Here is a 19,560-nt window from a genome sequence, read left to right on the forward strand (position 1 = left end):
TCATTGTCAAAAATTTCTGTGTTCGTGCTATAATTGATGGAGGGAGCAGCAATAACTTGGTAAGTTCTGATCTTGTCAAGACCCTTAGTTTATCTACACGTGCTCTTCCACATTCATACCATGTTTAGTGGTTCAACAATAGTGGTAAGGCAAAGGTAACACAATCTGCTCGTGTGCATTTTTCTATCGGATCATACCATGATTATGTTGAATTTGATGTCGTTCCTATGCAAGCTTGTTCACTTTTGTTAGGACGCCCTTGGCAATATGATAATAATGTTGTACATCATGGTAGGCGAAATAGATATACTTTTATGTTTAAAGGAAAGACCATTGCTTTACTTCCTTTAGCTCCTGCTGAAATTATGTGATATGAAAAGGAACTTGCTGAAAAGAAAAAGAAAGGCCATGATGAAGACTCTAGCAAACCAGCAAATGAACCATCAAGTAACATGAAAGAGGTTCTATTTGCTCTTAAATCTGTTCTTGCTGATCATGATGAACCATGTTATTCTTTAACTTGTACATCGCCTATATGTCCACTTAGTCCTGCTTCTAGTGCTATGCCTCTTGTTGGTACTAACCATTTGCAGGAGAAGGAGGATGAATTCCCAGCAGGGAGGCCACCATGGAAGCTACCTTTGTGAAGGATTGGGCGCCAAGATGAATCTCTTCTTCTGGAGCCATCGTTGCTGTCATCCAATGGAGGAGACGATCTACTTCAGTCAAGGATGACTTCAATTCAAGAAAGGGAGGATGATGAGGACATGGCACCCATGCATATGACCTTGTTTGGCACATGGTATGGAGGGGTAGGAGGCCAGCAAGGGTGTCCAAGTCAAGAAGGAGGTCCGAGGCTAATTCGGTTTGAATCCCCGAGGTGGAGGCCCAAAGCAACTCAAGTTCGAGTCTGCCTCGGCCTCCAGGACCAGTCTACCTTAAGCTGGTCACCCAGAACGCATCTAGACTCTATTGTCGACGATCCATATATGGTTGGAAAGCTAATTTGATAAGGAAGTCAATCCAAGTGATCTCACGTCAAAATACCTTCGGAATCAACAAGAATTGTTGAAACAAGTCAGCATCCATAATCTGCCAGGGTGCTACGACACTATCTTTTGGTCCGTTGGACCGTGAATCGTGTTTGGGCCCATTAGGTGGCGCGTCCAGGGGATGACGCCCAAGACTCTATAAATAGCAGTCATCGCTCTCCTTAGGGTTTGGGTTTTGTTTAGTTCTTGATTTCCTCATGAAGCAGACATCGTTTTGCTACAACTGTGCCGCCAAGGCTGCTTGCTATGAACCAGAGCCCCAGTTCTTGATCTTGTTCGCCTGTGGCGATTAGTCCTTTCGAATAAAGACTTGAACTCCTTCTCATTATCATAAGCCTCATATTTATTTGCAATTTCAGATTGCGTTCATCCTGTTCTTGCTTGTGTTCTCAATTCGCTTGCAAGAAAGCCTTCTCGGTGAGGTCAATCGCGTTCGCATGGTTGATAACAATAGAGCAGTGGTGTAATGGTTGCAGGGGTCTAAATCAGTCTTGGTTCAAAGCCTAGATCGTGAACGTCGAGTCTCCACCAATCGACGCTATCATACCTATCAAAAGATCGGGCCTAGTCTACATCAAGGAAGGACCTTCGTCATCCACAAAAACACAAAAAATCAAGAAGAGGAGGAAATGGCACCACAAGACTTCATCAACACCAGCTACTTGCCATTTCCTACAAGAAATAGAAAGCAAGCCATGGATGAGCAATTTACTTGTTTTGTTGAGATGATAGAGAAGATACACGTAAGCGTCCCCTTAATGGACATCTTACATGTACCTTCTTATGGAAAATATATTAAAGACATCATCAACAACAAGCGACCATTGCCATCCATGGAGGTCATAAAGCTGATGGAAGAGTGTAGCGTAGCTATATTCAACTGTCTACAAGAAAAGAAGAAGGACCCTGGGTGCCCCACAATCACATGCTCAATAGGGGCCTAATGTTTTGATCGTGCCTTTTGTGAGCTATGGGCTAGCGTCAGTGTGATGTCCAAGGTCGTGTTTGACAAGCTGAACTTCACGCACATAGCACCAACACCAATGATGCTCGAGCTAGCCAACTCCATGGTCCGCTATCCAATAGGGATTGCTAAAGATATCCCAATAAATATCCGGGGATACTTCGTCCTATTGACTTCGTGGTACTGGACATGGAGACAATGAAAGAATCACCCCTCATCCTTGGGCGACCTTTCCTTAGCACTATGGGAGCATAGATTGATGTTGGAGCTAGAGAAATCTGCTTCAACATCAATGGCAAAGAAGAAAAGTTTGACTTTTGTCCCAGGCAGGAGGAATGCTCTATGATAAGAATTAAGTATGGGTTGAACCCACAAGGCATTAAAGAGGTTGAGATTCAGCCTCAACTAGTGGACAACCTCGTTAGAAAGAACAAAGAAAACAAAAAGAGACCAGAGCGAAAGAAGAACAACTGTTGTCGGTAGTTAACAAACATTATAAACCGTCAATAGAACTTGAATAAGGGCATGAAAGTAGTCACCAACATAGACTTAGGGGTTTAAACTAACAAATTCTATGAGTTTTGGTGAATCTATGTTTTTAGCTGGGTTTATCTAGAAAACCATCAAGGTGGACCTAGATGTCAGAAGTAATCGCGCTTATCCACGGCGAAAACAACTCTAGAAGGTTCTAGAGGACACCAGAAGCCAAACCACCAAAGAAGACCATGGGACACCACTAGGTGGGGCCGGCTGGGCCCACCTAGAGCCCGACCGTCCTATGGGCCCCACTGTCAGCCTCCTCCTTCGAACGTTGATTCTCCACTGCTATCCTTTCAAGTTGGTTTGATTCGAGGGCTTATAATTGATGCTACGGCCTATATATACTAGCCCCTACCCCCTCCTTGGGGCATAAGTCATCTGAGAAGATAGAAACTCTAATCATCCTTAGAGCTAGACCAAATTCTAGGGCATAGCTAGCTAGGCTAGGTCTAGAGGAAGGCAAGCTTTGCTTGGATTCTAGATCTTGTCAAGTGCATGGCTCGGTATAGCCCCTTGCATCCTATTTTGTATCTTTCATTATTCATATGTTAGCTACAATTGATTTGACATTGTTCTTAATATTATTCATGTTCCTAGTTATCATGCTCATCATCTACATTGATTATATGCTTAGTATAGTTAGATTATCATCATGTTCAAGTATAAGTTCGTATAGCGCTTGCTCCAAGGTACCGGGGGTGAGTGGTCAACATTGTGTAAGCGTGGTGCTTATATGTTGTTTACCTATGGATGCACCCTATATTCTAAGCCATGTGGTGGATCGTAGATGTGACGCTCCCATTGAGTCCTTTGTAGTCCACTCCCGAATATAGGACAAGTAGGATCTAGTTAAAAAGGAAGACATGGTCTGTTCTTAATCTTCCTTAGTAATACCCCTTATGTGTAGATATGAAGTTGATCTTAGCCATGACTACTAAGTATAATGCACTAAACAATGTATGCTTTGACTTGTAATTAAGAATGACTTAGGAATTATCCCTATAATATTCTACTTAGCCATGCTAATGCCATAGAAAGGAGTACTCTGAGTGATTAATGATCAGTTATCATTTACCATTCATATACATTTATCTCTTGACTTACTCCTGTTGTGAGTAGAAGTTGGTTATGGTTTATCTTACTATCATATGTATAAGTTATCAATATATTCCAACTATCTATCCTTCCCTATGGGAAAAATATAAATAATGATACTTGGAATACTCCCGGGTGAAATGCTACAATGGTAAAATTATCTGTGCATCTGCAGATTCCATCATATTCATGTTTACATTCTTTCTAGTCACAAAAAATAATAGAAGTACTTCTTAGTGTCATTCTAGTAGTGATGCTAGGTAGTATCAACAAACATTTCTAGCATCATCGCTAGGGATGACAACTTAGTAAAAGTGATGCTAAGAAATATCAACAACATTAGGTGGCTACTTAAACAAGTGATAAGTTAATAAATACCAATAACAACCCAACTCCAAAACAAAAATAAGAAACACCAAAGGTTGTTCCCCGGTATGGAAAGAAAAGAAATAAGCTCCAAAGTCCACCACCACACCGCCTAAATCAAACAAAATGGTGTGGATGCCAAAGAAAGTGCAATAATCCATGTCCACTTCTCCAAGCATAGATGTACCTTCATCAAGCAAGAATTGAAGGGAGAAGAGTCTTGCTCATTGGAATTTAAATAGTGAGCCCTTGCCAAAGGTAAATCAGTAGTTATCCTTTATAATTATAAAATTTTGCTAGATAAGGAATTGCTAAAACTTAGAATTCCTAGATAATAAATAGTGTTGCATTAATCATGCTAAAAATGATAATGAAATAATTATTAGTTCACCTTTTCAAATATCTTCACTTGAATAAATCTTGTTTATCCTTCCATGCTCTACACAAGTAAGTTTTGATTTGAGGTATGGTTAGTGTACGATCATACCTTCATAGGCTTTTTAAATTGAGCATGGCGCTTAGGTTAACTAGCCTACCTTAATCAAATTAAACGTGATGTCTAGTTTGATCATTGTACCAAAACTACTGAATATAGATATGGGTGGAATAAACAAAGACATAAACCTATTAGTAGAATAGTATAAAAATATATATGCAATAAGCAAATAACCTACCTCGGAGTCATCATCAAGCAATCCCGGACCATAGGCCTGGAGCTAGCTTGGGGGACCCCCACAGAGGTACCTTGTCTCTTTTTGCATTTTTATTTTTTGCATTTATTTTTATATTTATTTAATTATCAGCATTTAAAAAAAAATCAAAAAATTAAAAATACCAAAAAATAAAATATGATATGAATTCCACTCTTCATATGTGTTTTAAGAATGTTTAGTTTCTCCTAAGTTGAAATGATGAATAGTTGCTCTATCAATAATTAATCTGTGCCTAGGCCGTAACTTAGTATTCTCCAAGATTTAAGTTTGTTGGCTAAAAAGTCTCATCCTAAAACTTAAAAACTTGTGGGTTGCAAATACATGCTCCTTTTCTAAGTTGTTGCGAGTTATGATATGGTACAAATAGAATTTGCTATGATTTTGTTCTAAGAGAAACTTGATGTTCGGAGTTTTCATTTCAAAAATGCTAAAATTCAAAGTTCCTCAATGATTATGAATACCTACCAAAGCCATATGACAATATTCAAATACAAAACCTTAGTTATATGCTACTTATTATTTGCATTGAGCTTTGTCAAATTATTTGTGACCCTTGTTGAGATTCTCGTCATGCACCCATGATCAAGATTAACGTACATCCACATATAAACTGTTGACTCTTACAATGAGAGTTTCACAAAAACAAGTTTTTTTCACCCACCAAGATTATTACTCCATCCATTTATCATGAGTATCTCTTTCTAAAGTTTCATATGCCAAAAAAGAAAAGTATGGGCTATGCTAAAAAAAGAGAAAAGAAAAATATCCATGCTAAAACGCATGAGAGAAAAAATGCATGCCAAAGAGCATGAAGAAAAGAAAAAGAAAGAAAGAAATAAGATAGCCCATACTTGCACGTCTTAGAATTAGGAACATTACAAAAATTCCACACACTTGCACGTCTTGATCAAAGTGTATGACTTGCATCTCCTTGGATCCGGTTTTTGACTTAGCAAAATATGTGATGCAAGTATGCCTCAATTTCATACCTATCTAAAAACTCCACCAAAAAAATGTCTAGTGGTAGGATGAAAAAGAAGGCAAAATATCAAATGCCTTGGTGAGGTTTTATATACACATTGAGCGATCGAGTGAATCATTTGAGGTACTTACATTTATTTTGCAAAACTCATAAAACCTCCGGATAGAAGGTTGATCAAAGAATAAATGATTAGTGTCTCTGTTATAACCGTTCTATCTTGCAACCACCCAAGAACTTGGAAAAGCTATATGTCCCACATGGATTAAGGTAAAGGTTGGATAAAAATGCTGATTTATTTAAATTATGAAAGAATACTTTGTTATAGGCATGGCACTTATGAAATATATTCGTAGTAGCAACTCCTGATCAACAACCAATGACTTAGCTATTTGCTCGGGATGAGCAAAGGTTAAGCTTGGAGGATTTTGTTGGTGGTCCTTAACAACCAAATCCGACCAAATAAGATCCAAAATAGGAGAAATAAACAAACTTATAACACATATGCATGTATTATTGACATATTTCCACATGTATTGGAGACTTAGTATTTTGCTGGACTTATATGTGAAATGCATGGGAGTATGATCAAAAGGTGCAACTCAGAAAGCGTAAAGCATAAGTGCGCAATGGAACAAACAAGCACAACCCATCCAATGGACAAAACTAGGCCAAGCACCGACATAGACGTAGCCTAGGCCCACGCAGCAACTGACCAGAGGAGGGCGATGGCCAGGCACGCCAGCCAGGGTGTGGCCGCACCCTAGGTGCGCCTGCACACTAGGCACCGCCTCCTAGGCCCTCTCTCCTCTAGTGGTATCATCAATCCGCCAGGAGGTCGGTTTGGGAGGTTTCCTAATTTATCTCCACCAAATAGACCACAAGCTCATATAAAAGAAGGGGTGGAGTTCATTCTAAACACACACACCATTTGAGCCTCTACACCTCACATCTGCACTTGTAATATTTTTCCTTTTTAGCAGTCTTTGGAGCTAGCAAAGCTATCAAGGAGAGCTTGGCTCCTTGGAAGAGAGAAATCTTGGTATGAATAATACGGAGAATTCTTCCAAGGTCTTGCTCTCATTCTATCAATGTAGTTGTGCCATTGAACTACAGTATTGTTTTCATGTTATAATCTTGACATATGAACTAGCATATAGTTTCTATGTTATGAGCTTAACATGAAGAACTTTATGTTTAATCATTCATATAACTTATACGATTAGAATTAGAACTAAGTTGAGGTGATGGTTCATCGTGCCTTTGGGTGTGCCCATGTCCTATGCTTGTCGATCCATAGGGTCGACGTCCTGGGGGATGTGGGTAGTTTCTATGTAATTGGTCATGGTGCCCAGGTACATAAGGGCAGGTGAATGCATTTCCTACTTCACAGTTGAGGGGTAGGTGGTAGGTGGTGATAACCCTATCCGTCCCTCATAACTCCCCGTGTTTGGGTAGAGTGTAAGACTCTAAATTATCACATGAGGTTGCTAGTAGACTAGTACTTGGTGGCCTCCCGACCTATCTTACACTTAGGTCTAGCTCTAACCATGTAATTTGTATGATCATTAACTGCTCATTGCACAGCTATATTAGAACAAGCCTACTCCACTTAGGAACGTTCTTTTATTCTTTGTTTCTCTTTTATCCTTGATGTTGGCCAAGTGTGTGTCCATTATCCTTAAAATACCATGTTTACCCCTGTCATGAACTTTGGTTCACTATGCAAGCATGTAATCTTGTTCATATCCATGCTAGACTCTTTACGCCATGCCTTGCTTTGGGAAAATATAGACAACGATACCTTGAATACTTCCAGGTGAAATGCTACAACGATAGATCCATGCGCTTGCAGGTATTTTCTGTAATTGTTAAGAACTATCATGTTGGTGTTCCTTAGCGACATTGCTAAGATTTATCCAAATCTTAGTGATGGTTCTAAGAAATACCAACAAACATTTCTAGTGCCATTGCTAGGGATGGATTCTATCTCCATGCTTGGTGATTGTGCTAAGAAATGCCAACACCGTATTCATCAAACCCACGAATAATATTTTTGTCATCATCCCCTTCTTCTTCATCTTCTTCCATTATAACACCTCTTTCTCCATGCTTAGTCCAACAAATATAGTTTGGCATGTAACCCAATGTAAATAGGTGTTCGTGAAGGATCCTTGAGCAAGAATAATCCTTCTCATTCTTACATAGAACACATGGGCAGGACATGAAACCATTTCATGTGTTTTCCTTGGCCACATTTAAGAAATCATGCACACCCCTCATGAACTCTGGGGAATGGCGATTAGTGTTGTACATCCATTGCCGGTTCATCTCCATTACATGACGTACACCATATCTAAAACTTGTAATAACCCATATTATACACCATGCATGATTAGTAGTTAATTAAAAGATCCAAAATATCCATCACTCAACATGACTAATTAATATCCTATAGCACACAATTGTTTCACTCTTGAACATTAATTTATTAAAGACTTGATACAATGTAGACAATCCTAAATAGCACTAAGCAAACTAAACCTACAATGCACTTCAGCAGAATAAGAATTTCATGACCAATTCCATCTAAAACAGACAGATCATTCTTCTACTGGTTCACTGCCTCATCATACATAGGTGCACTCTCATTAGCAGCCTCAGTCTCCTTTACAAGAGATTTTTGGATGTGCACAACATACTCTTCCTCCTAGTACCAACCTGTCGGTGTTTTGGATCCAGCGGATCCTCAACCAACTAGTGAAAGTGTACTGCGTGCCCCTAATCCTGGATGGTGATGCAAAGAGACACAAGGTTTATACTAGTTTAGGCAATAGGTGCCCTACGTCTAGTCTGAGAGAGTGATCTTGTATTCCTTGCACCGAGGTGCTTGTAGTAGGGCCTTACAAGCTGAGCGAGAGAGGGAGCTAGTCCCAGGTCTTTGCGTGGAGTGGCGTGGGTTGCTTGAGATGTTGATCTCTTGCGGTGAGGAAGTCAGTGTGAGTTACAGAGCATTGTGCATTGCTTGCCATGTGTGTCCATGTTTGCGTGAGTCCTAGATGCGGCCCCGGTCACTCCCTTTTATAGTCGAAGGGGGGCACGGGGGCGGTACATGGATTTGCTACATGGCGTTCGTGAGCAAAGGCGGCATGTCTGGGCCCTATAACGCATCATGGTGGTAGTATGGTCGACGGAGCGGCCTTGTCCCTGGTGCACTGGAGTGACATGCCGGTCACGTCTGATCCTGTGCGACGTGGGAGCTCTTGCGACTTGGCGCAGGGAATGGTGCGTACTGCAGACGACATGTCGGTCACTGTATGTTGACAACATAGAGAGCTAAGGCCCTATCGGTGCCAAGGCCAAACCATTGTGGGGGGCTCGGCGGGCTCGAGTCTTGAGGCTACAGGGACCCCAAAGCAGATAGTCGAGGCTCAGAGGGAGCAGTTGGTCTTGTACGCTGATTCTGAGGCTACAGGGACCCAGACATGACTCTCCATGCCGCGCTGTCCTTGGAGCAAGGGTTAGGCAGCATAGTGCAGCACGGGTGTCAGTCGTGGGCATAGTGCTGAGCACAGCGGTTGGTAACCCCTACCCCGTCCTATCCCGGATGGCATGACATTGATGTGACTCGCATCTCGTCGGCCACTCTGCCATATCGAGCCATCGTTCGGCTGACGTCGCGGGAGTGGTTGAACACGTTAGTTGGATCATGACGTCCTCGTCCGAGGCCTTACATGTGGGGCCTCAAGCGAGGTGGAGAATTGGTACCTCGTCTGAGGCCTTACGCGTGGGGCCTCGAGCGAGGCGGAGAATCGGTACCTTGTCCGAGGCCTTACATGTGGTGCCTCGAGCGAGGCGGAGAATCAGTACCTCATCCAAGGCCTTACGTTTGGAGCCTTGGGCGAGTCGAAGAATCGGTACCTTGTCCGAGGCCTTATGTGCGGGGCCTCAAGTGAGACGGAGAATCGGTACCTCGTCCGAGGCCTTACGTTTGGAGCCTCGGGCGAGTCGGAGAATCGGTACCTCGTCTAAAGCCTTATGTGTGGGGTCTCGAGTGAGGCGGAGAAGCGGCACCTCGTCCGAGGCCCTATGGTTTCATTTTGGGCTGAGCCCTCTTCGGGTGAGCCCAGATATTGTTCGAGGTGGGCCGAGCGGTCCAGCCGAGCCTTGGATAAGGTGGGGGTTTGCCGGTGGTTGTCTCTTAGCTTTGATTTTTATGAGGTCTAAGTGATTTTTTCGGTTCTTGCTTAACGGACCCCTTTTTATGGTACCCGACAGTAGCCCCCAAGCCTCAGGATTTGGCTCATGGCTACTCCTGGTGGGATGGTGTTTTGTACTCGAGGCTTTGGTGGGTGCACGCGAGCTCACCCACCGGGTGTAGCCCCCGAGGCCCTAGAGGAGTGGATTTATTCCTCCAGGGGCTTTTCTCATGTTGAGTGAGGGTTTTATCGCATTTATCGAGCCTATGAGTGCAAGTTTGGGTTGCTGGGCCTCGGCTTAGTTGCAGGAAGAGCCCCCAAGCCTCTGCTCGGAGAAAGAGGGTGATCAGGAGTTTCCCTGTCTTTTTTGTGTGGCCCTCATGCATCCTCTTTGTTCAGAAGGAGGGGTGGAGTATGCCAGGCTACCCTCGGTGGGCGCGAGCAGTGGCACCTCTGGCGAGCTGTTATCGGGTAAGTCCAAGTGGAGGCCCATGCCCCATTCGATAGGGGTCGGCTAGTGGTCTAGAGACACACTCCAAAAGTACCAGAGGGCTTCTCTAGTGGGTCCTAGGGCCATTTGATTGGCCCCGAGGGCTCGATGCCTTCCTGTGGTGGGATCCCATTCAGAGACCTCCCTACCGGTCTTGGACATGACTTAGGGCATCCCGAGCAGTTGCTTGGTTGGGCCTCAGCCATGTAAGGGCTCGCCCATAGTCATCCCTGACTCTATTTGTCCTAGGGCGGCTGTCGAGACCCTCGGGGGCCTAGCCTTCGAACCCCTGGACCGTAACGGGCTTGGTGCATTTTATCGCATTTTGCCGAGCCCTTGAGTGCGAGTTCGGGTTGCTGGGCCTCGGCGTGTATGCATGAAGAGCCCCCAAGCCTCTGCGTGGAGCAAGAGGGCGATCAGGAGTTTCCCTGTCTTTTTTGTGCGGCCCTCATGTATCCTTTTCGTTCGGAAGGAGGGGTGGAGCATGCCAGGCTACCCTCGGTGGGTGCGAGCAGTGACACCTCCGGTGAGCTGTTATTGGGTAAGTCTAAGTGGAGGCCCGTGCCCCATTCGATAGGGGCCGGCAAATGGTCTAGAGACAAACTCCAAAAGTACTAGAGGGCTTCTCTAGTGGGTCCTAGGGCCATTCGATTACCCCCGGGGGCTCGGTGCCTCCTTGCAGTGGGATCCCATTCAGAGACCTCCCTGCCGGTCTCGGACATGACTTAGGGCATCCCAAGCAATTGCTTGCTTGGGCCTCGGCCATGTACGGGCTCACCCATAGTCATCCCTGACTCTATTTGTCCTAGGGCGGCTGTCAAGACCCTCGAGAGCCCAGCCTTCAAACCCCTAGACCGTAACGGGCTCGGTGCCCAGTTCCTTAGTCTAAAAGGAATCAAGTGGGGGGATATTCCCCTCCCATCGGCTGACAACGGCGGGTGCACCTTTTGAGGCGGTTCCTTGGGGAGATGGAATGGTGCCTGCCATTGCTGCAGTCAGATGTGACGTGACATCTGTGGATGGGACGTTACCATGCGTGCGATTAATAAGGAAAAGGTGGACGCATGGGCGGTTTACTCGGATTTGGATTAACTATGCTAGATCTATGGGAAACTCCCCCAGTTTCATCGCCCGTCCATTTCGGCCCCTTCCCTCCCTCATAAATACGTGACGAGCCTTGCCCCACCCCTCCTAACCTTGCTTGCCTGCGTTCGCTCTTTCTGCCCTTGAGCGGTTGCTAAGAACAGAGAGCGCCGGGGAGAAGAAGGGAGAAGGGGGATGAAAGGAGAGAGAGAGGGAAGCGAGAGAACGCCTTACCGCCATAGCCGCATTCTCCACTGCACTCATGGCTGGTGACACTATTGTTGTCTAGGCGGATCCTTGGGGTCCGTCCAACATGACTGCAGCGTTGCTGTAGTCGCTCATCGATGATGGTCTCCTCCGCCTAGTTACCGACCCCAACAGACCGGAGTGGATTGCTCCGTGGGGCGAGCCAGAGCCGAGGCCACGTGATGGCTACATCATGAGCTTCTTGGCCTTCCACGAGCATAGTCTCGGCCTACTGGCAGACTGGTTCATGCGGGCGCTCCCGCATTACTACAGCGTGGAGCTCCACAACTTCAACCCCAAGTCCATCACGCAGGCGGCCATCTTTGTCGCCATCTACGAGGGGTACCTAGGCATCGCCCCCCACTAGGAGCTGTGGCTCCACTTCTTTGGGGTGGGGCTCAACACCAAGCCGACGGGCACAATGGGCACGCGGAAGGCATTAAGGGCCAGCGGCTGCACTCTCCAAGTCCACCAAGACAGGCAGCCCTTCTACATCCTGGCCTAGCTCACGTCGTCCAACTGTCACTGGTACAATAGCTGGTTCTACCTCCATAATGACGATGGTGGGCTTCCCCCCTATACCAGGTGGGTTGTGGAGAGCCAACCGGAGAAGTGGAGGTACGGCGTCCCGGTGGTTGATCAGCCCAAGCTATGGCTGCTCCTAGAGGCGCTGGAGAGGCTATGTAGCTGTGGCCTTATGGCGGCTGTGGTCGTGGCAGCCTTCCACCACCGGAGGGTGCTATCACTGATGGCTTGGTGGCAGTGCCTGTTTGAGATGACACCAGATGAGCCAATCGATGGCATCCGGTTGTCCGCCGTCGCCCTCTCTGACGAGGAGATTCTACACCGGCTGAGAGAGACGGTGGAGGGGCGGCTGAGGAGTAGTGGTCTGACCCCATTCCTGATGCGTTCGACGTGGGGGTACATCCCCCTGGTAAGTCACGCGCCACTGCGGCCCCCGAGGCCTCCTTGCTTCTTACATTTTCCTGTTCCCTTATTTGCGTTCGCCGTTCCTATAGGGGATGAGGGATGTGCGAGCCTCCCCGCCGCCTGTTCCTGAGGACGCAGAGCGGTGGGCAGTGAATAGGGCACATGCCGAGGCATACAAGGAGCAGAAGGATGCTGAGGAGGTAAGGCACAAGAGGAAGAACCTTGAGCACGAGGAGCTGGAGAAACATCGCCAGCAGTAGAGGCACGATGGTCTCACAGTGGAGCCGTCTCCATCACTGTCGTCGATGGATTCCTCAAGCGATGACGACAAGAGCGAGGTGGGGTGGGGTACCCTAGACCATCTTCCTGACATCAGGGGGATGGCGCTCGGGGCGTCGGCGAGCGGCCCAACGTCGCCAGGAGGAGGAGGAGAGGATGCCTCAGGGCTGGTGATCGCCCGCCCCAGGGCCGAGGCCGACACGCCCGAGGCACGAGTGTTAGGGAAGCGCACCGTCAGCCCGGTGGGCTCGATGGGGAGGTGGAGCAGGCGACGAAGGAGGTGACCCAATAGCCTCTGCAGAGGGTCGAGGCGGCATTGGGGTCTGGTGAGGGCCGGCCAGCACCGATGGACATAGGGCCATGCCACCGCCGCTGCTGCCACCGTTACAGAGGATGAGGGGCGCAGTGTAGAAGGTGTTGTGTCCCCGCTCGAGGTAAGTGTTTTGTTAGTAGAGTTTGCAGCATCTTCCATTCGTTCTTTGGTCGCATGCTGACTTCGTGAGTGCTTTGCCTTTAGCCAGAAGCGTCAGGTGGAAGCGCCCGCCTTGGCGCCACGTAAGGCGCTCAAGGTGAGCACCAGCTCCACTACCCGATGGGTGGTGGAGGCGCAGGCCGCCATACAGCGTGGCGCGGCGTCGGCCAGGGCCGACCCAAAGGAGCTAGTCACCCAAGGAGAGGCTACCAAGGTGGCCACGAAGCAAGTGGGGGAGGAGGCGCCTACGCCCCATGAGGCCAAGGCCCTCGAGCCAGGTGAGGCCGAGGCGCCTTCAATCACTGAGGCCACTAAGGGCGAGGCCAAGGCCTCTAGGACCTCCGAGGCCGAGGTGGTGGAGGCCGAGGCTCCCAGGGCTTCCAAAGTCGAGGTGGCGGACGCCGGGGCTCCGAGGACCACCGAGGCCGATGTGGCAGAGGCTGGAGTTCCTGGGACCACCGAGGCCAAGGTAGCGGAGGCCAGCGTGGGCGCGGTGGGGCCGAAGGCCTAGGAGGTGGGGCGAGCTTCGGTACCGCCCTCAGTCCAAGACCTGCCGCTGTCATAGGAGAGCGCTCGGGAGGTAGAGGTTCATTCAATCTCCTCCGATGATACCTCTTGGGGGAAGGGGGTGGCGGACGCTGAGGTGGCCAGCACTGTGGAGCAGCCAGCTCTGACCTCTAGCGAGGGAAGCTCGGCCCTCGTGTGGGTACACCCCGAGCCCCACGGGTGGGATCACCCATGTGTCTTGTGGTGGAGCTGGGATGACCCTAAAGGGGAGCCTCTATTCACCCTTGAGGACGTGACCGAGGGGGGCGCTGGGGCTCCTTCGAGCAATTCTGCCAGCTGGTGGAGCGGTCACTGCGGACAGCGCTGTCCATCGTGGCTGACGATCTGCCCGGCATTGCCCAGGTACGCATTTTCTTTCCCGGTGCTATGTCGTCTTTTTCCTGAGTTTTGTCACAGTGCTTGACGTCTATTATGCCTATCCAGGAGCTCGAGGCCCAGTCCCTCGGGAAGTCGATGTTTCTCCGGTGGGAGAGGGACATCTGGGACCAGCTCCAGCGGCAGAAGAACTTGCTCGCCCATGCCAATGAGCTTCTATCGGTGCGGAGCGTGGTGGTGGAGGACCTCCACCTTCGCTGTGCTGACATGACGGCCGAGGCGGCCATGGCTCAGGAGCAGGCCACCTCTTTGGCGGCACGGATCAAGGAGCTGGAGGAGGAGTTGACCTGGGTGGCCGGTGAGTAGGACGCCTTCAGGTCTTGGGCCGCACAATTGGAGGTCTCTGCCAAGGCTGTCACCGGGCAGCTAGGGGCGGAGTAGGGCACGCACCTGCTGATGAAAGGTGCCCTGGCGAAGGCCCTCAAGGTGGCTGAGGCCTCCCGAGTCGAGGCCTTAGCCTGGAAGAAAAAGGTTGAGGGTGAGTCCTGTTGAGCCGCGCCTCTTGTTCTATTTGTTTTTCTTACGTTTGACCCCTAACTCCCTGATGTGACGCAGAGCTAGAGAGGGAGGCTTTTAGGGCAGCCAAGGCCTCTCAGGTCGAGGTCAAAAACTAGAGGGAGAAAGCCGAGGGTGAGTCCCGTAGGCTTGTGCCCCTGTTCGGCTTATTTTGTTTCGTGCTTAACCCCATCCCGCCTATCTTGGCACAGGGTTGGATAAGGAAGTCACCCGGGCAGCTGAGGCCTCTGTTGTAGTGCAGGTAGTGCTCGAGGCTGAGATCCAGGAGCACAACGTGCTATAGAGTGCCGCCCGTGCCACCTGCAAGGCCTTGGAGGTTGGAGGGGTCGAGTCAGGCAGCTCCCTCGGTAGCCGCTTGATTGCGTTGAGTGGCTGAGTCCACGAGCGGCTCTAGGGGGCGCTGCATACGGGCGTCAAGCGCGCCCTGGCCATTGTCTCCTCGCACTATGCCGGCATCGACCTTGAGGCCGTCAGCGATGGTTATGTTGTGGCTGAGGATGACAAGAAGGCTGAGGAGGAGGTCATGAAGCTGGTGGAGGCGGCTGAGGCCCTTGGCATGGCACTGGCTAGTCTATTCAAAGAGGAGGTGGTTCCTCCTACGTCGTCTGCCGATGCTGGTGATCCAGAGTTTTGACCTAGGCCAAAGGGGCCATGTAACTAGATTAGGACTTACATTATTGTACCATAATGCTTGTGGCCATCGAGGCCTTGTTTAATGTACTTATGCGTATATGCTTTTTGATCATTTTTATTGTATTTCCTAGCCTCTGCCCTTTGTCTCGTCTTTGAACATATCTCTTGCAAAAAACTTTCTCGAAGCCTAAGCTACCGTTCGGGCAAAAGGTGGTGAGGAAGTTGCCGTAGCCTGGAGGCGTAGGCCGTCTCACGGCTCGGTCAGCCTTTTAGCCCTGAGACAGACTTTCGGTCCTTGGGTTTTTACAATCGATTTGTCAGAGTATGCAAGAGAGTTTGGCGTAGAAATTTTTTCGAAAAATGACTAAAAATCAGTGTCTAGGACTTAGGGGAGTCCCCCTTCTAGCCCCTGAGGGAGGCTCGGTTCTGCAGAGGCAGAGCTGAGTCTTGTTCGAGCCCCGTAGTGGGCACCTCTGTAGAGGCAGAGCTGAGTCTCCCTTATAGTGTTATCGTAACGCTGAGCCCCACGATGGGCTCAGGGGGTATCTCAAAAAATTAGAACAACTAAAGAACGCTTCTTTATTGTATTTCGAGAAACAAAGTATACAATGCTTGGAAATTTAAGGGTAGAAGTAACGTAGTTGTTCTATGTTCCAAGCGTTGGTGAAGATTTCGCCCTTCTCATTGGCTAGCTTGTAGGTCCCGGGCTTTAGCACTTGGGCGATGATGTACGGCCCTTCCCATGGCGGGGTCAGCTTGTGGCGACCCTTATTGCTCTGCTTTAGTCTTAGCACCAGGTCGCCCACCTTCAAGTCTCGGCTTTGAATGCACCGGGCTTGATAGCATCGTAGGGCTTGCTGGTACTTGGCCGAGTGTAGCAGCGCGACGTCACGGGCTTCCTCCAGTTGGTCGAGGGCGTCCTCACGGGTAGTGCTGTTTCTTTGCTCGTTGTAGGCCTATAGCCTCAGGGAACCGTACTCCAAGTCAGTGGGGAGGATGGCCTTGGCTCCATAGACCAAGAAGAACGGTGTGAACCCCGTGGCTTGGCTCGAAGTGTTCTCAGGCTCTAGATGACCGATGGGAGTTCAGCAAGCCATTTCTTGCCAAATTTCTTCAACCGGTTGTATATTCTTGGCTTGAGACCTTGTAGGATCATGCCGTTGGCATGTTATACTTGGCCGTTTGTCCTGGGGTGTCCTATGGCCGACCAGGCCACACAGATGTGGTGGTCATCGCAGAACGTCAGGAACTTGTGGCCGGTGAATTTGTCCCATTGTCAGTGATTATGGTGTTTGGAACCCCGAATCTGTGATGATATCAGTGAAGAACAGCACTGCTTGCTTGGATTTGATTCGAGTGATAGGACGAGCCTCGATCCACTTAGAGAACTTATCGATCGCTACCAGCAAACAGGTATAGCCCCCGGGGGCCTTCTGCAGAGGCCCAACCATGTCCAGCCCCCACACAGCGAATGGCCATGTAATGGGGATGGTTTGGATGGCTTGGGCTAGGAGGTGCATCTGCCATGCATAGTAGTAGCATTCTTCGCAGGAGCGTACCAGCTTGGTGGCGTCAGCAACAACCATTGGCCAATAGAACCCTTGGTGGAAGGCATTTCCAACGAGCATCCGAGGCGCTGCATGGTGCCCGCAGACCCCCACGTGCAAGTCCCAAAGTAGGGCCTAGCCTACCTCGGTGGTGATGCATCATTGGAGGACGCTAGATGGGCTTCGCCTTTACATCTCACCATTGCCGAGGACGTAAGTTTTGGCTCATTGCGCAAGCCATCGGGCTTCGGTCCTGTCTGTAGGAACCTCTCCTCGAATGAGGCAATCAAGGAATGGGACTCGCTAGTCCATGCCCTGGTCGGCCTTGGGAGGCTCCGCGTTTATTTCCATGGCCTCGGGCTCGGCCTCAGGGGTCTCGGTGACAGAGGGGGCCTCGGGCCCTACGGTGGGCTCGACCAGTGGGCCCTCCTCTGCCGTCGAGGTGTAGTTGATTGTAGGCTTGTGGAGGTCTCTGGCAAAGATGTTCGAGGGGACCGGGGCCCATGCCGACACCATCTTTGCCAGTTTGTCCGCGGCCTCGTTGAATTTTCACGAAATGTGGTTGAGTTCTAGACCATTGAACTTGTCCTCTAGGCAACGTATCAACTTGCAGTACGCCTCCATTTTGGGGTCATGGTAGTTTGACTCCTTCATCACTTGATTGATGATGAGCTACGAATCACCCCGTATGTCGAGACACCGTACTCCAATTTCGATGGCGATCTGCAAGCCGTTGACAAGGGCGTTGTACTCGGCTGCGTTGTTGGAGGTGGCAAAGTGGAGCCAAATCATGTAGCGCATGTGCACTCCGAGGGGTGAGATTAAGAGTAGACCAATGCCTACCCCGGTCTTCATCAGGGACCCATCGAAGTACATGGTCTAGCATTCTGCCTGGATTTGAGCAGGTGGCAGTTGGGTGTCGGTCCACTCAGCCACAAAATCGGCCAAGACCTGAGATTTTATTGCTTTCCAAGGTGCAAAAGATAGGGATTCCCCCATGAGTTCCATGGCCCACTTGGCTATTCTACCCGAGGCCTCTCGGTTCTAGATTATCTCTCCCAGAGGGAAAGACGACACCACGGTCATCAGGTGGGACTTGAAGTAGTGACGTAGATTGCGTCGAGCCAAGACTATGGCATAGATCAGCTTCTGGATTGGGGGTAGCATGTCTTAGTCTCAGAGAGCACCTCACTGATGAAGTAAATAGGTCATTAGACGGGTAAAGCATGCCCCTCTTCCTGCTTCTCGACCACTACGGCTGCGCTGACCACTTGGGTCATTGCGGTGACATAGAGTAAGAGGGCCTCGCCCTTGGTTGGTGGCACCAGGATGGGAGGATTGGTGAGCAATGCCTTGAGCTTGGCGAGGGCTTCTTCGGCCTCGGGGGTCCAAGAAAAGCATTTGGATTTTCTCAAGAGGCGGTACAGGGGCAAGCCTTTTTTGCCGAGGCATGAGATGAAGCGGCTCAGGGCCACAAGGCATCCCATAACCCTCTGCACTCCCTTGAGGTCTTGGATTGGTCCCATGTTGGTCACGGCCGAGACCTTCTTTGGGTTGGCCTCAATGCCGCACTCCGAGACTATGAATCCCAAGAGCATGCCTCAGGGGACCCCGAAGACACACTTCTCGGGGTTGAGCTTGATGCCCTTCTCTCTAAGGCATTTGAAGGCTATCTCCAAGTCATCGACGAGATCATTGGCCTTTCTAGACTTGACCATGATGTCGTCCATGTAGGCCTCGACGGTTCACCCGATGTGCTCGCCGAAGACCTAGGTCATGCACCGCTGGTATGTGGCCCCTGCATTTCTGAGGCCGAATGGCATGGTCACATAGTAGTACATGCCGAATGGGGTGATGAAAGAAGTCGCGAGCTAGTCGGATTCTTTCATCTTGATTTGATGGTAACCGGAATACACATCAAGGAAAGATAGGGTTTCGCATCCCGTAGTGGAGTCAATGATTTGGTCGATTCGAGGTAATGGGAAAGGGACCTTTGGACATGCTTTATTCAAACCGGTGTAGTCTACACACATCCTCCACTTCCCATTTTTCTTCTTAACTAATACAGGATTAGCTAACCACTCTAGATGGGGCACTTCCTTGATGAATCTGGCTGCCAAAAGCTTCTGAACCTCCTCGCCGATGGCCCTGCGCTTTTCCTTGTCGAATCAGCACAGGCGCTGCTTCACCGGTCTGGAGCCGGCTTGGATGTCCAAGGCGTGCTCGGCGACCTCCCTCGGTATGCCTGGCATGTTCGAGGGACTCCACGCAAATACATCAGCATTCGCACAGAGAAAGTCGATGAGCATGGCTTCCTATTTGCTATCGAGGGTGGCGCTAATCCTTAGCGCTCGGCCGTTAGAGCAGGTGGGGTCGATCGGGACGAGTTTGATGGCCTTTGTGGGCTCAGAAGTCCTGGCATGACGCTTGGAGTCAGGCGCCTTGCTGCCAAGTCGGTCGAGGTTGACGATGAGGGTCTCGGCCTCTATGAGAGCCTTTGCGTACTTGATGCAC

At 49.2% G+C, this 19,560-nt stretch overlaps 1 protein-coding gene across 1 annotated transcript; it reads left to right on the forward strand.

The window, feature by feature from the left end:
* The first annotated feature begins 13,037 nt into the window (after window positions 1–13,037).
* On the forward strand, window positions 13,038–15,500 carry LOC136510725 (uncharacterized). Its single transcript, XM_066505081.1, has 5 exons — window positions 13,038–13,216; window positions 13,454–13,877; window positions 14,399–14,648; window positions 15,058–15,140; window positions 15,261–15,500. The coding sequence occupies exons 1-5, from the start codon at window positions 13,038–13,040 to the stop codon at window positions 15,498–15,500; spliced, it is 1,176 nt and encodes a 391-aa protein (XP_066361178.1).
* The last annotated feature ends 4,060 nt before the right edge of the window (window positions 15,501–19,560 follow it).

This window comes from Miscanthus floridulus, chromosome 16, assembly GCF_019320115.1.
Source record: "Miscanthus floridulus cultivar M001 chromosome 16, ASM1932011v1, whole genome shotgun sequence".
In the NCBI taxonomy this organism is placed as follows: domain Eukaryota; kingdom Viridiplantae; phylum Streptophyta; class Magnoliopsida; order Poales; family Poaceae; genus Miscanthus; species Miscanthus floridulus.

Excerpts from the sequence above, each read along its gene's own strand:
- LOC136510725 (XM_066505081.1), top strand. The coding sequence starts at position 13,038 with ATGGCGCTCGGGGCGTCGGCGAGCGGCCCAACGTCGCCAGGAGGAGGA. Across the intron at positions 13,217-13,453 it reads TGGAGCAGGCGACGAAGGAG|CCAGAAGCGTCAGGTGGAAG; the intron begins GTGACCCAATAG and ends CTTTGCCTTTAG. Across the intron at positions 14,649-15,057 it reads GGAGTTGACCTGGGTGGCCG|GGTTGGATAAGGAAGTCACC; the intron begins GTGAGTAGGACG and ends ATCTTGGCACAG.